Raw genomic sequence first — 17,338 nt, forward strand, 5'->3', positions numbered from 1 at the left:
CCTTTTGTTATGGTTTGTTGTACAGTACCCAGTATCTTGTATATATCTGTGCTATTGGATGCTTCTGACCTACTTGGTCTAGGCTTTTGAGAGAGTCCGCATATCAAATACACAGCCAATATACATTAAAAAGATTCAGTTTGTGTTTTGAAAAAGTTTGAGACATACAATTGATTTTCCCCCTCTCATATTAATTAACTACTGATTTATATGTCTACATTTTGCTAGGAGTGTACATAAACACCATTCCCACCACCAAAAGACTGTGACACACCCCTCCAACCAACTCCCACCCCCACTGGCCCAGGAAGCTGCATGTCTACCCCTCACCACAGGGTTTTTACTTTGGTGCCCTACTTACAATTTGGTCAGGTCCTGATTTTATTTTCCCTTTCAGATCTTCTTAGTCAACTTCTGTTGATGATTGGGATCATCCCATACTCATCTTTCTCTTTCTGATTTAGCTCACTTAACATAATTCCTTCTAGTTCTGTCCAAGATGGGTCAGAGAAGTTGGGTTCATTGTTCTTGATAGCTGCTTAGTATTCCATTGTGTATATATACCACAGCTTTCTCAGCCACTCAACTGTTGTTGGGCACCTGGGTTGCTGTCATTTCACAAACATCTCATAAAAACTGCAGCAAAGGTGGGCGCAAGGAATAACATCATTGCAAGACTGGCCAGCTCCTCATGGGGCGCGAGCACTTCCACACTACGATTATCATCTCTGGCATTATGCTATTCCACTGCAGAATACTGTGCCCCAGTATGGTTCCATAGCCCCCATGTTCACTTGGTCGATTTCAAATTATATTCTTCCATGAGGATAATTTCTGGAACCATCCATTCCACCCCGGTTCCATGGCTGCCATTTCTTAGCAACATTGCCCTGCCAGCTATTTGTCGGGATACGGCATCATCTAAGTTCATTTCCCACGTCTATGCTCGACCTGACCTGCCAATATACGCGGATATCTTCGCCAACCCTGTCCAACGCTTGACGTCTCGTCATCCAATCTGGAATCCTACGCCTACACTGAACTTTTCTGTTCCAGACTCTTGGAAACAGAGTTGGCAGTCAGCTGAGGTAAAGAACAAACACCTCATCACAGACCCCTGCAAGCGTCAACCCTGCTTTGACCTAGCACGTTATGATTGGGCCCTCCTCAATCACTATCGAACAGGCCATGGCCGGTGCGCCACTATGTTCCATCGCTGGGGAGCCAGAGACGACCCGAACTGCCCCTGCGGCTACAGACAGACTATGACCCACATAGTTAATGACTGCCACCTCTCCAGATTCAAAGGAGGTCTCAAAACTTTACATCAGGCTCAACCTGACGCTGTTGACTGGCTACGGAAGAAGGGCAAACGCTAGAAGAAGAAGCTATTATGAATTGTGCTGCTATGAACATAGGAATACACACCTCTTTTTGGTTGGATGTTATGGAGTCCTTGGGGTATAACCCCAGGAGAGGAATTACTGGATCAAATACTTAGAGGAGAACATTGGTAAAACACTTTCCCACCTCTACCTCAAGGACATCTTTGATGAATCAAACCCAATTGCAAGGAAGACTAAAGCAGAAACAAACCAATGGGACTATATCAAATTGAAAAGCTTCTGCACATACAAAGAAAGTATTAAACAAACAAAGAGACCCCTCACAGAATGGGAGAAGATCTTCACATGCCAGACATCAGACAAGAAACTAATCAACAAAATATATAAAGAGCTCAGCAAACTTAGCACCAAAAAAGCAAATGACCCCATCCAAAAATGGGCAGAGGATATGAACAAAACATTCACCTCAGAGGAGATCCAAAAGGCTAACAAACATATGAAAAACTGCTCTAGGTCACTGATTGTCAGAGAAATGCAAATTAAGACAACACTAAGATACCACCTCACTCCTGTGAGAATGGCATACATCAAAAATGACAGCAGCAACAAATGCTGGAGAGGTTGTGGGGACAGAGGAACCCTTTTACATTGCTAGTGGGAATGTAAATTGGTACAGCCTCTGTGGAGAGCAGTCTGGAAAACTCTCAGAAGGCTAGACATGGACCTTCCATATGATCCATTAGTTCACTTTCTAACAGAGTCCCAAAAGCTAGATATAGACCAGGTCCCCTGAGGTAGAGCATATGTTCACACGTATCCATAAACTAGTGCAAAATATATACTTGAAAGCAGAAGTACACTAGAGTTTGCAGTCAGTACCGCCCCAACACTTCCTCTCCACTATTACAATCTTTGGGTCTATGATTGCTCAACAATTTGTTTGGCTTTGTATGTTAACTATCTTTTCAGCCACCAGGTTCCAGATGCCATCAGGATGCCCGCCAGGCTTCCCTAGACTGAAGACCCCAATGTGTCCTGGAGCTCTGCTTCCCCAGAGACCCACCCTACTAGGGAAAGAGAGAGGCGGACTGGGAGTATGGACCGACCAGTCAACGTCCATGTTCAGCGGGGATACTATTACAGAAGCCAGACCTTCCACCTTCTGCAGCCCACAATGACCGTGGGTCCATGCTCCCAGAGGGATAGAGAATGGGAAAGGTATCAGGGGAGGGGATGGGATATGGAGATTGGGTTATGGGAATTGTGTGGAGTTGTACCTTTCCTACCCTATGGTTTTGTTAATTTATCCTTTCTTAAATAAAAAATAAATTTAAAAAAACTATTACATAAGTAGAGAATGATATAAGACTCATTTCCTAAAAAAATGGCTCCAAAATATATTTTATTGAAGTAATAGTAAGCATTTTTAATTTTAAGGTTATTAATACTAGATGTAAAACCCAAGCATGAAAATATAATATTTGATTTCTTTTAAAATTATACATTTAAAATTTAGATGGACTAAAACACAATTTTGATATCAGTTAGAACTCAACATAATATAAATATATATTACTTTGCATTGTACTCACATCATGTAAAATAAGTATATATGTAAGATATCATCTAAAGATACTATCCTAAAGTGCTTATAAGAATGCTCTGTCCAAGAAGGCAAAAAAAAAAAATCAAATGCCATTATCCATTGAAGTGGTAAAATCATAATGTGAAAATAATGAATGTAAAATAAATTAAGGTAAGCTTGACCATTTCCTGCACATGGTATGCATTATCTCATATATATTTCCAAAATATCTTGGGAAATAGCATTAGACTACTTAAGACATAATAAAAAGTGAAAAGTTCTTCCAATAAACAGTGCACAGAAAAATTGAAATAACACCATAACATCTATTCCTTATGCCAATCCTTGCGCTTCACACCAAGTGTGCTTAACCTGCTGTGCTACTGCCCGCCTCCCTATAACATCTATTCCTAAGCAGATAATTATTGTAAGTTATTAGATAAGAGTTTCGAGTAGGGGGTTGAGTGGTGGTGCACCCAGTTAGGCACAAATAGTAAGAAGTGCAAGGACCCACCCAAGGATCATGTTTCTAACCATGATCCCCACCTGCAGGGGGGTCACTTCTCAAGCAGTGAAGCAGGTCTGCAGGTGTCTCTTTCCCTCTTTATCCTACCCTCCCCTCTCAATTTATGTCTGTCCTATCCCCCACTCCTCCCCCCAAAATATATATCCACAGGAGCAGTGGATTCATAGTGTAGGCACTGAACTCCAGTGATAACCCTGGAGGCAAAATAAATAAATAAATAAATAAAAAGCATCAAGTGAAGGAGATTAGTGAGCAGATGAGCAGATGTAGGTTGACTGGAGAAATTATTTTTTAACAATTTAAAATTGTTGAAGCATATACTGCTACTATTATTGTCTTGCAAATGAAAACAAAAAATGTTCTAGGGAAATTAATGAACCGTAGTAATTAAATAAAAGAAGATTAAAGGAGTCAGGCGGTAGTGCAGCGGTGCTAAGCCCAAGGACCGGTGTAAGGACCCTGGTTCAATCCCCTGGCTCTTCACCTGCAGGGGAGTCGCTTCACAGGTGGTGAAGCAGGTCTGCAGGTGTCTATCTTTCTCTGCCCCCTCTGTCTTCACCTCCTCTCTCCATTTCTCTCTGTCAGTAACAACAACAATAATAACTACAACAACAAGGGCAACAAAAGGGAAAATAAATAAATAAATAAATATAAAAAAGAAAAATTTAAATTAAAAAAAGAAAAGATTAAATTCCAATAATTTATTATTTTATGTTGTACAAAAAGCCACGTTTCTAGTCAAAACTTTTTTGTTATTAAATTTATTTATTTATTTATTGGATAAAGACACCCAGAAATCAAGAGTTCAGAGAGAGAGAGAGAGAGACAAAGAGACCCAGAACACTGCTTCACCACTCATAAAGCTTCCCCCTGCAGTGGGGACCAAGAACTTGCACCTGAGTCCTTCCTTGAGCACAGTAACATGTGCGCTCAACCAGGTGCATGATCACCCCCACACACACACTTTTCCATTCAATATAAAGAATTAACCAGCTAAAAGGATCAGCTAGTGGACTGGACATAAAGACATGTGAGGGGCTATTCAGGATGGCTGCAGATATCAGTTTCACAGTACAAATAAATAAGCTATTTGAAAAGAAAATAGTCACAAAGAGTTATGGTGTACCAAGGAAGCAAATGTGATTTTTCAGCATTTTAGAATAGCAGGAATGAAGGACATGAGTAAAGAGAAAAGGGACCTAAAAAGCCTAAGTCATTCTCCAACATGGCGTCATTCTGGTTTGCCCAAAGCTGTATGGTAACAGCTAACAAATGGAGCAGTGACATGGTAAGATTTCCATAGACAACGGGGATTCTATAATACCTGAAATAACCCTGCATACACACACACACACACACACACACACACACACACACACACACACCTATTATTTCTATACAGAAAATAATTTTCATGGCTATCAGTAGCAGGAACTGCAATTCTCTCTAGAAACTATAAGAGAATGAACTCTATTTATTTATTATTGATTTAGTAATGATAGAAAAAAAACATGATACGAGGGGTACAATTTCACACAATTCTCACCACCACAGGTCCACATCCCACCCCCTTCATTGGAAGCTTTCCTATTCTATTTTTTTTTTTGTATCCAGCGTTTAACACGGGTTCAGTGATTCCACTACTAATCCTCTGCTTCTGGCAGCCATTTTCTGCATTTTATTGCCCCTGTTGTTGCCCTTGTTGTTATGTTAGTGTTGTCATTGCTGTTGTTGTTATTGGATAGGACAGAGAGAAATCAAAAGAGGAGGGGAAGATAGAGAGGTGGAGAGAAAGATAAGACACCTGCAGACCTGCTTCACCGCTTGTGAAGCGAACCCCCTGCAGGTGGGTAGCCGGGGACTTGAACCAGGATTCCTATGAGCTTTCTTATTCTTTATCCCTTTGGGAGGATGAACGCAGAAAAATTATGGGGTGCAGAAGGTGGGAGGTCTGACTTCTGTAATTGCTTCTTCACTGGACATGGATGTTGATGGGTGGATCCATACTCTCAGCCTGTTTCTATCTTTCCCCAGAAAATACCTTTAGCCCACCTGCATGTTAGCTGTCAGGCTCAGGCAAAAATTAGCAAAGTAATGTGTCCCTTGGAATATTCCTAAAATAGACATCCTAGTTTTTTTTTTTCTAAAATAGAGACTCCAAATGTAATCTACTACATTCTTACCTTTAGGTTCCTGATTATTAAACAATTTGTTCCGCTTTATAGCTTAATGCTTTTCAGCCACCAAGAAGCAGGTGCTACCATGATGCCAACCTGACTTCCCTGGGCAGACAACCTCACCAATGTGTCCTGGAGCCTCACCTCTCCAGAGCCCTGCCACATAAGGGAAAGATATAAACCGAAGGTCCTTATTTTTACGATGAGCCACTGACCCCTTCCATAACAATATGGAAATAGCAATATGTAGGAGACTTGGTGATGGACGTGGAGAGACTGGTGGATGCGAATGTCAAAGGACACAGCTAACAGTATTTAAAGATTTATGAGTATGTACCACCCCAGTCACCACCCCACCCCCAATGTACAGTTACACAAAAGTCTACAAAGAAGCCAGGGTGACAGTGAAAACCATTAGGGAATCAGAGGGGAAGGACAAAATCTGAGCGCCTCATACTTTTCAAGAAATACACATATATAAACATGTAAATACACATCCTAAAAATAAAGACCTGCTGTTTCTGTCTTTCCCTAGTGGGGCAGGGCTCTGGAGAGGTGGGGTTCCAGGAGACATATATACCAATGAACGTGGCAAAAAATTTTGTCTGTTCACATAGGTCGATGAATAGATGTTTCATACAACATACACATCCCAGAGCATTTAGAAGACAAAGTCACAGTTCAAGGGACTTCATGTATTGCACCAAAGTAAAAGATTCTGGGATTGCGGTGGGTGGGTGGATTCAGGTCCTGGAACACGATGGCAGAGGAGGACCTGGGTGGGGATGAGCATGTTATGTGGAAAACTAATAAAGGTTACACAGTAGTGCAGTGGATTAAGCACAGGTGGCACAAAGTGCAAGGACTGGTATAAGGATCCTGGTTCAAGTCCCTAGTTCCCCACCTGCAGAGGAGTCACTTCACAAGCAGTGAAGCAGGTCTGCAGGTATCTATCTTTCTCTTTCCCTCTCTGTCTTCCCCTCCTCTCTCCATTTCTTTCTGTCCTATGCAACAACAACAAAAAATAACTACAACAATAAAACAAGGGCAACAAAAAAGAATAAATATAAAATTAGAAATATTTTTAAAAGGTTACACATGGACCAACTACTATATTTTATTGTTGACTATAAATCACTAATCCCCTCAATAAAGAAAAAAAATCAAGGGACATCTGTTTGACTTCATAATGTACCATGGAATATATATATATATATATATTTTCATTGATATGGAAAGATGGAACCACTAAGGCATAACTGAAATTCCACAGAACAGCTCTAGAAAACAAACATCTTGACTATTTTTTCTGGTATGAGAATTAAATGAAGAGCCCAATATTCTCATTAAAACTTATTTTTGACTGAAGCTAGCAGCCTGAAAGTAATGGGCAAATGAATGGGTGGTGAACAGATAAAGACACAGCTGTTATTACTTAATTAATACTGCATTGAACTGTATCTTGTGTTAACTTCAGTGCTATATTCTTTCTCAAAAGCTGATTAAGTAAATTAGAATGCTACCATTTGTTTTCTGAAGCATCTCTATGAGAAGTGTTAAGCTCTTTCACTCACAATAAGAACTTGGCTTTGAAAGGTTTCATTGAAAGTAGGAATAAGCATGCCCAGATCCAATCAGTTTATAAGCTATGTTTGCCAGGTTCAGTCACCATAGCTAGATAATGTGGAAACAGTTAAGATCTACATTTGCCTAATTTTCTATATATAATAAGCTGAGTTACTCCTAGAGATATACAGACTACTCCCATCCCTCCTGCTCCTCTCCTCTTTGAATCTGTTATTCTTTCTTGCACTTCTCATACCAACTTGAACTTCCTCTTCATGGGGAGTCCACTGAGCCCTCTCCATGTTGGTGGCCCTGAAACTAGGTTAACTGTATAAAACACTTGACACCAAGTTAGTTTGTGTGTTATATTATCAAAGAACACATTTTATACAGAACATCTCATGCAAGGGGAGGGGTGGTGGTGCACCTAGTTAAGCACACACATTACCATGTTAAGCGAGGACCCAGGTTTGGTTTGAGTCCAGGGTCCTCAACCTGCAGAGGGAAAGCTTCACAAGCGGCGAAGCAGGGCTTCAGGTGTCGTTCTCTCTCTGTCTGTCTGTCTCTCTCTCTCTCATCTATCTATCTATTTTGCCATCATAACAAATGCCAACTCATAAATAAGACATTTAACTGACAGTTTTATTTTTTTATATAAGACAGAATTTGCATACAAGATTTCCTACAAGATATTCAGCTCATTTTGTGGTTTAAAAATATCTTTGCAAATGCCACAGCACCTGTACGTGTGTGTGTGTGTGTGTGTGTGTGTGTGTGTGTGTGCGCGCGCGCGTGTGTGTCTAGAGCATCAAATGACTATGGGCAATGTCATAAATAGCCCTGTAACAACTAGTTCAAATAAATGTAATGTAATGTGCTCTATGATTGAGCACCTGACATAGGAACCAGATAGTTCTTAGACTAGAATCCCTTCTTTGTAATCAGTGTCTTCTAAACCAAGTCAATATGACATGGGCTTTGGCCATACATTTCATCTAGATGCCTGGCTGAATTTCTCACACAAGTCTGTGTAATTGTGCTTACAAAGAATTGTGTTTAGTCTATTTCTTATTTTCTTTACCCTATAAGGGATTTCTGAACACTGATTATAAAAATTTAAAAAATTCCCTCAGGTATGTATATGCGTAGGTTAAATCATGATTTCAAGAAATGTTAGCTATCAATTTAATATCAAGTCTTCGGCTTTTTTTTTTTCAGAAACACAATTTTTGTTTTTACATATCTTTCAATTCTTGTCCTAATTGTATCATTCAACTTACTTAAAAAAAAACTATACAGTATTCTAGAGCAGTATTTACTGTTGAAATTTTCATTGTATCAATCCCAGAAGCATGATTAAGAAAAAATTCATGAATATAAATAAGGAAAATTCTTTCTGAATTCTGACAGTTTAATGGACATTAGACTCAGCACACCTTATTCAAGAGGATAATTACTCTTTAAAAACTCAGAAAAGCTTTTTGCTTAAGTGTTTTTTTTAATATCAATCAAGTTTTTTTTTTAATCTTTAACAAATTGACACAGCCAGAAATGGAGACAGAAGGGGGTGACAGAGAGGGAGAGAGACATAGAATATTCTGTGTGAACTTGAAAAAGATGTTCATTCCACTTTCTCTATGTGAAGTGCCCAGAAGTTGTCCAGCAGATCTAACCTATTCATCTCTTTAATTTTCACGCTCCTTTATTAATTTTCCGCTTGGATGATCTGCGTACTTGAGCAAGTAGGGTTTTAAAATTCTTTAGTATTATTGTACTGTTCTCAGTGTATCTTCTGCTCATGCTTGGACTTCTGTGCCTATGTTTTGAAGCTCTGCCTTCAACTGTATTAACTGGTTCCAGGTCCATATAATTACAGCCTCCTCTGCAAAACATTAGCTTGTCAATGTATTGTCATGATGACAATTCTTTGATGTTCAGGTAGCCATCTTTGTTTCACTTCCTACCACTTCTATCTCACACTGACATTCTACTATTAAGTCGCTTAAAAAAAATACTAGTCTGAATTTCATTGCCTTGTAAGTTTCCATTTAAACTATCTAAAATGTTCTAAGCTTACCAGAAGTAAGTTGATTTTATTATAATCTCATACCCATAGTACTAATTAATAATATTCAAAACAGGGAAATTAATTCCTGTATAAATGTACAATGACTAGGTTTTTTATATTAGGTTTATTATTATTGTTGTTATGCTTTTATTTATTGGACAGGCACAGCCAGAAATCAAGAGGGAAGTGGGTGATAGAGAGGTAGAGAGACAGAGAGACACCTGCAGCCCTGCTTCAACACTCACAAAGCTTTTGCCCTGCAGATAGGGACCAGGGGCTTGACCCTGGGTTCTTGCACACTGTAACATGTGCACTCAACCAGGTGCAACACCACCTGGCCCCAACCAGTTTTTATTTAACCTTCAAAGCTTAAAACAACACAGCTACCAAGGTGATAATACTTCATAAGTATGAATAGTATTTGAGAATCAGCATTCCCAAACTTGATCTAGTATCTTCCCAGAATTTGTTTTAGTAGTATCAATTTATGATGTTGAAATTACCTAAATAAAAAAAATACAAATATTTCAGTTATCCTCAATCATCTACTGCCCTAAACTTCAACACTGATTCTCTCAAATACTTATTGATATCACATGCCAACTGTCAAAATTCCTCATCTAAATTTTTCATTATCACACTGGTCCAGGCTAAAATCATTTAGCTTTAAGAAATTTGAGATTTTATTTGTTTTAATTATTATTATTTATTTTCCCTTTTGTTGCCTTTGTTGATTTATTATTGTTATAGTTATTATTGTTGTTGTTGATAGCATTGTTGGATAAGACAGAGAGAAATGGAGAGAAGAGGGGAAGACAGAGAGGGGGAGAGAAAGACAGACACCTGCAGACCTGCTTTACCACCTGTGAAGCAACTCCCCTGAAGGTGGGGAGCTGGAGGATCGAACTGGGATCCTTACTCAGATCCTTGGGCTTCGTGCCACGTGTGCTTAACCTGCTGCGCTACTGCCCGATTCCTCAAATCTGAGATTGTATATTTCTTGATTGTATTATCTGATAATTGCCTATAAGATATTAGACTGTAAGTTCCATCAAACTAAGGTGTTTCTTTTTATTTTTACTCATGACATTATTTCTAGCAGTTTGCAATTATTCTTTGCTTCCAGTGAGAACTTGAGAAATAAGTAGATGAATAGACATATGCATAAGTGATGCTAGTATTTATATTCACATTATGTATGAGAAAAAAAATGAAGTTCACCAAAACCAACTAAGCACAGAATCATGAATTTGGACCCAGATTTGATTTCTTTAAAAAATGTTTTCTTTATTATTATTTATTTTCCATTTTGTTGGCCTTGTTTTTATTGTTGTTGTAGTTATTATTGTTGTTGTTATTGATGTCATCATTGTTGGATAGGACAGAGAGAAATGGAGAGAGGAGGGAAAGAGAGAGGGGGGAGAGAAAGATAAACACCTGCAGACCTGCTTCACTGCCTGTGAGGTGACCCCCCCCCCCCCAGCAGGTGGGGAGCCAGGCCCTTGTGCTTCGAGTTATGTGCACTTAACCCACTGTGCTACTGCCTGACTCCCCAGATTTGATCTTTTAAATTCTACTAATTTGAGCTCATGAGTACCTTTGCACTTTAGGGCCATGATCTCTACAAATGTTCTGGATTCCTCACCCACCTTCTATTACACATCCCTCAACCACTCCAAAGCTAACCTTGTCAGACCAAGTAAGGACTACAAAATCTGAGTAAGGGCAAGAAACTGGCATACTTTAATGATGACTCTTTAGTCACTATCAGGCCACCCCATCACCTGGGGCCCTAGTCAGGGAATCCTGGGATTCTCACACAAACATGATAGGCCTGGACCTCTAACAGATCCCTCTAGCAAATATCACTGGTTATCTCTATCAAGAATAACATAATGGGCCCCTTTGTGGGCCCCTATAGGACCTTGCCCTCAATGTGGATCAACCATGGTAGGGAATGTGCCATTCTCTGAAGGGAGGTTGTATAACAAACTCTACCTATCACCGAAGGAAGATGGGTCCTGAAATTAGTACAGTCTGGAATGTGCCTAGCTGTGACCACAGAATTCCAGATCAGACCTACAGGGATGCAGATGGTACATAGGCATCTGTGCTGACTATAGGCCCTAGATCAAATCAATAGGGCTTGCAGTTAACTATATGTATAAACTTTCACTATATTTGGGAGCTACTCTCTTCCTTGATCCAAATTTCTAGTCCTTTTTCCAATTATGACACCATCTCCCCAGACAGTAACCTGGGTACACCTGCATATTTGATGTCAGGTGCAGGCAAAAACAAATAAAGTCGTGGACCCCTTGGAATATACCTAAAATAGATCTGCTAGCTTTTGCCAAAACAGAGACCCTAAATCTTCATCTGTAATGTTCTAGCCTTTAGGTTCATGATTAGTCAACAATTTGTTATGCTTTATATCTTAACTCTATTTTAGCCACCGGGTTCCAGATGATACTATGAGGCCAACCTGACTTCCCTGGATAGATGACCCCACCAATGTGTCCTGGAGCCCCACTTCCTCAGAGCCTTGCCCCACTAGGGAAAGAAAGAGACAGACTGGGAGTATGCATCGACATGGCAATGCCCATGTTCAGCGAGGAAACAAATTACAGAAGTCAGGCCTTCCACCTTCAGCATCCCATAATGATCCTGGATCCATTCTCACAGAGGGATAAAGAATAGGGAAGCTATCAAGGGAGGGGATTGGATATGGAGCTCTGAGGGTGGGCATTGTGTGGAAGTTCATCCCTCTTATCCTGTAGTCTTGTCAATATTTCCAATTTATAAACAATTTTTTAATGTGTGGATGCACCTATTTTATTTAATTTGTAACATAAACTCAAAGCCTTATGTTTAATTCTTAATGTCTGTGACTACTTGTATGGATAAATATGCCTGTGACAGACATTCAGTGCTTTTAAAGACACACTATCCTTGAAAATATCCCTAAAAGAAACATTTTAAATTTATAAATAGAAGTGTTTATGTAGCTCATGTTTTAAATTAAGAATATATAAAAATATATTCAAAATAGTCATCATGAAAATTAAAGAAAAATAACCAAAAGTGACATTTTTTAACAAATCATCATTTGATATCCTTTATTTCATGTTTACCAGCTTTTAGACACTGTACTATGAAATTCATAAGTGTATAAAATAGAAACCATGATTATTACTATCTTACAGACAAGAAAATTGAGGATTAGACCCAATAATCAAAGCCAAAAGTCAAATTCAATTTCTGTGTGATTCCAGAATTGCACTTAACACCAAACTGCCTTCCCTATAAGTCTTTCATTCTGAGTAATTGCTTAATGCAGTATTGATACTTTTTATGATTTATAGCATTGGTTAATGATACATTTCAGTTATAATCAGATGGGGAAGAAACACACTGTACACATTACTACCAAGGCTAAATTTCCTCTGATGATGAAAGAGTAAATTTCTTAGTCTTACCCATGAATTCAATCCCCAAATGGTCTGCTATACCGAAGTCAGCATGTAAAAAAAGGAAACAGAAAAAGAACAATAGGTTAGAAAAAAGTCAGTGTGAAAAAGCATTGCTTAATTTTTTTCCCACTGATTTCCCAAGGCAAAAAAAAAGTCTCAATTTAAGTTTCTATGTTTACTTGAGAAAGAAAGTTTACAGAGTATTGTTAATTAAGGGTGCTCAGAACACTGATATTTCCTCGAAGCCTTTAAACGATAGCCTAGAATTTCAAATTGAATAATATTGTGGCGTGTATCCTCATAGAAATAAGTGAAAGTATTGATTATTTTTCTTGTCTTTGTACGATGAGAAAACTGCTGCATCAAGAAAAAAATTATTTTCTTAAGACATTTTTTTTAATTTTCCCTTTTGTTGCCCTTGTTGTTTTATTGTTGTAGTTATTATTGCCGTCTCTGTTGGACAGGACAGAGAGAAATGTAGAGAGGAGGAGAAGAGAAAGATAGACACCTGCAGACCTGCTTCACCACCTGCGAAGTGACTCCCCTGCAGGTGGAAAGTCGGGGACTCATACCGGGATCCTTACACCAGTCCTTGCACTTTGCACCACCTGTTCTTAACTCGATGCGATACAGCCCAGCTCCCCAAAAAATAATTCTTACAGAGACGCCAAAAGATTCAGGACACAAATCTTGCCTATATGAGCCTTGCGCCTTAACCATCAAGCTTGACAACTCTTCCTTTCAAAACAAATGACAGACATTTCTATGTCTGTTGTCTTCACTGTGGGCAAGTGCCAACTGACCATTTTGACTTGTTGATACCTGTCCTCAGCAGTGATGGGCAGGTCCAGCTATGCCCAGGCATTCAAACTAAATGATCGAATTTAAACGGTCCATTTTTTCATTATTAATTTACTTCAGTAAATACACTGCATCATCATCATTATTATCATTATTATTAATTTACTTCAGTAAATACACTGCATCATCATCATTATTATCATTATTATTTATTATACTTAGGGTGTGGCTGGGGCTCATTGCTGGCATACAAATCCACTGCTCCTAGAGGCCATTTTTTCACCATTTTATTGGCTAGGCCAGAGAGAAATTGAGAGAGGAGAGGGAGATAGAGAGGGAAAGAGAAAGACCTATAGACCTGTTTTACCACTTGTGATGAATTCTCCTGCAGGTGGGGAGGTGGAGGCTCAAACCAGAATCCTTGCACGAGTCCTTGTGCTTTGTACTGTGTGCAACTTAACCTGATGCACCACCACCCAGCCTCTCCACTGAATTACTTAATTCTGATTTCTGTTCTAATAACATATTTCATTAATGAGAATAAATTGAAAAAATAGTACAACAATTAGATGTGTTGCCAATGCCAGTTGCTGGGCACTATTCACAATTGCTGATTTAGGGAAAAAATTGTTTGTTTAGAAAATATTCAATTATCTTGGAAATTGTGATATCCTTCTATTTATGTCATTCAGGTTTTTTATTTTAATGTATTTCTTTATATTTTATTTATTTATTTATTATTAGATAGAGACAGAGAAATTAAGAAGGAAGGAGGAAATAGAGAGGGGAAGAGATAGAGAGACACCTGCAGCCCTTCTTCACCACTCATGAAGCTTTCCCCCTGCAGGTAGGACTGGGGGGTTGAACCAGGGTCCTTGTGCACTGTAATGTGTGTGCTTAACTAGGTGTGCCACCTCCTGCCCCCTCCAGTAACCATTTTTAGTGTACAAGTGGACTCATCCATGCCATTATTTACAGTCACATGTTGGGCACCCATTACCTCTCTATTTCCCAACCTTTGCTGTCACTAAGAACAGAAACAATGATCATTATACAGTCTTGTGTGAAAAGAAATTTCCTGGGACCAGGCTGTGGCACCCTAGGTTAAGCACACATAGTACCAAGCGCAAGGATCAGCATAAGGAAGCTGGTTTGAGGCCCTGGCTCCCCAGGAGAGTCACTTCACAACCACTGAAGCAGGTCTGCAGGTATCTATCTCCTTCTCCTACTCTCTGTCTTCCACTCCTCTCTCAATTTCTCTCTGTCCTATCCAATAAAATGGAAAAAGAAAAGAAAATGCCACAGGAGCAGAGGATTTGTAGTGCTGGCATCTAGCCCCTGTGATAAAAAAAAAAAAAAAGAATTTTTCTGATTCTGTGTCCTTAGTGCAGAAGACAAAGACAAGATCTTGTAATCTGAGAACAGAAATTTAGGCAATTTTACATATGAAACTAACAGTAAGAAAAAGGAAATTGGAAATAAAATAGGTTTTGTACAAGCATAAGAGAAAGTTCCGGAAGAAAATTAGGAGAGTGAAATGCAAAAAAAGTTGCCACATACAAAGAAATTGTTAGATATTATCTAATTGTGATCTCTTGTGCACATAAACCTATTATTTTATTAAAGTGGTAAACAGTGTGATAATTATTTCAGGTTTAAATGCAGTACTAAGTTTTTATTTAATCCATTGGAGCTTCTACACATGGAGTCAACTTTTTCTTTTATATAAACCTTTCATTACTGATATTTATATTTGTATTGAGGGGGTTGGTGCTTTACAGTGCAGTCACTGACATGTGCATACAATTTCGTTATGTCCCATGCCCCCACAGCTTTCTTCCTCTCCTCCTTCCCCATCCCTTTTTTAGAGTGCTTTGCTTTGGTGTAATACGACATGTTCAGTCTTTGTTTCACTCTGTGTTCTCCCTCCCTCCCCATAGTCCTTTGCTTTAGTGCAATACAACATGCATAGTCCGTGTTTCACTCTGTGTCCCCCCTCCCTCCTCGTATCCTTTGCTTTGATGCAATACACCATGCCCAGTACATGTCTCACTCTGTGCTCTCCCTCCCTGTCCTTACTTTATTATGTCCCTCTAATAAGTAGAATCATAATAAGTGCATCCTTCTCTTTTTGGTTTATCTCACTCAACATGCTATCCCCCAGTTTCATCCAGGAGGATGCAAAGGAGACAATCTCATCATTTTTTTGTTGGAGGGGGTCGTCAACTTTCTCAGATAGAAAGTTGAGAGAAAAAGGGAGAGAGAGAGAGAGAGAGAGAGAGAGAGTTGGCTGAGAGAGTGCAAGCCTCAAGGCTGAGTGGAGTCTGTACAAGTGAGCTAACTTGCTGGCCCTATTAAGTTTATATATATAGGAAACTTTATAAAGGGCATGAGAGAAAAATGTTTTTTAACTGAGCCAGATATACATCATAAAGCATACTACCCTAACTCTTCACTTACTTTTTTTGTTATTGTTTATTTGTTTGAAAGAATCTATTCCTAGAGATATTCAGATCTGCAAGAAGACATCAAGAGGGATGTGGTAAAATAAAATAAATTAACCATTTATTTATTCATTCATTTACTTACTCAAGAACTATGTATCAAGAACTGCACAGATGCCACTGTAAGAGGCTCTTTTTTTTTTTTTAGCAAAAGCAATTCTTTGGCATATACTCAAATGCATTACTGTGCACATCATTCACTTTTATTTATTTATTTATTTATTTATGTATTTATTTATTTATTTATGTTTGGATAGGACAGAGAGGGGTTGGAGAGGTAGCGAGGAAGAGAGGCAGATGGATACCTAAAGACCTGCTTTACCACTTGTGAAGCAACACCCATGCAGGTGAGGAGGCAGGGGCTCAAACCAGGATCCTTACACCGGTCCTTGCACTTCCTATTATGTGTGCTTAACCTGGTGTGACACCACCTGGCCCCCATCATTCACTTTTGTACATAAAAACTGCAGATGTTTTTTTTAAAAAATAGCATCAGTAATTTAACAATGTTTTAGTGGTCCGGGAAGAGGTGAAGTGGATAAAGCACTGGACTCTCAAGCATGAGGTCCTAAGTTTGGTCCCCAGCAGCACATGTACCAGAGTGAAAGCTGGTTGTTGCTCTCTATCCTCCTACCTTTCTCATTAATAAATAAAATCCTAAAATGCATAATTATTTACAAAATTACAAGATATAGAAGTCTTCCCAAGGTTACAGATATGTGTTAACTGTTATTTCTACAACTATTAATATAAATCTATATTGGTATATATTTGCCCCCCCTTTTTTCCCCCATGGTCCCATCTTCTCTTAAATTTCAAGTCATACTTATACCTATTACTACATCTAAATGTCCCTTCCTTTTCTCTCTTCTCTCTCTGGGTCCTGGTATAGTTGGAGTTCAGAGCTTTCTGGTTACACCCCCCCCCCCCATTATTTCTCCCCTTCTGGGAGTATGGATCAAAATTCTTTATGGGGTGTGGAAGGTGGGAGTTCTGGCTTCTGTATTTGCTTCTCTACTGGACATGAGAATTGGCAGGTGGATCCCCACCTCCAGCTCTACAGATAATTTTTACAGCTTTTGTTCATACAATAGTGATTAATCTTTTTTGAGTACTTAGTGCTCACTAGGACTTGCCTGAAGTAATGTGTCCCCAGACACTTACTAGGTTAGGTTTGCCATTATCCTCATTTCACAGACTAGAAACAGAGGCACAGAGAGGTGAGTAGACTTTCCTGGAACCACATTAAATAGCAAAAACACAAATAAGCCTAAGCGGCTTGATGCTTAGTG

The 17,338-nt window shown here is 39.0% G+C and overlaps 1 protein-coding gene across 5 annotated transcripts in view; it reads right to left on the reverse strand.

The window, feature by feature from the left end:
* NRG3 (neuregulin 3) overlaps positions 1–17,338 on the reverse strand; it is a 1,315,406-nt gene that overhangs the window by 167,507 nt on the left and 1,130,561 nt on the right. For 2 of the 5 annotated variants that reach the window (XM_060193719.1, XM_060193691.1), the window contains exon 4: positions 12,748–12,771. The exons of 1 other annotated variant lie outside the window; for it this stretch is intronic. In XM_060193719.1, the coding sequence (XP_060049702.1) occupies positions 12,748–12,771 (24 nt within the window). Of the gene's footprint in view, positions 1–12,747; positions 12,775–17,338 lie in introns of all 5 variants that reach the window. 2 more of the 5 variants (XM_007524606.3, XM_060193686.1) reach the window with 1 other exon arrangement.

The sequence above is a fragment of the Erinaceus europaeus genome, chromosome 1, assembly GCF_950295315.1.
Source record: "Erinaceus europaeus chromosome 1, mEriEur2.1, whole genome shotgun sequence".
NCBI lineage: Eukaryota > Metazoa > Chordata > Mammalia > Eulipotyphla > Erinaceidae > Erinaceus > Erinaceus europaeus.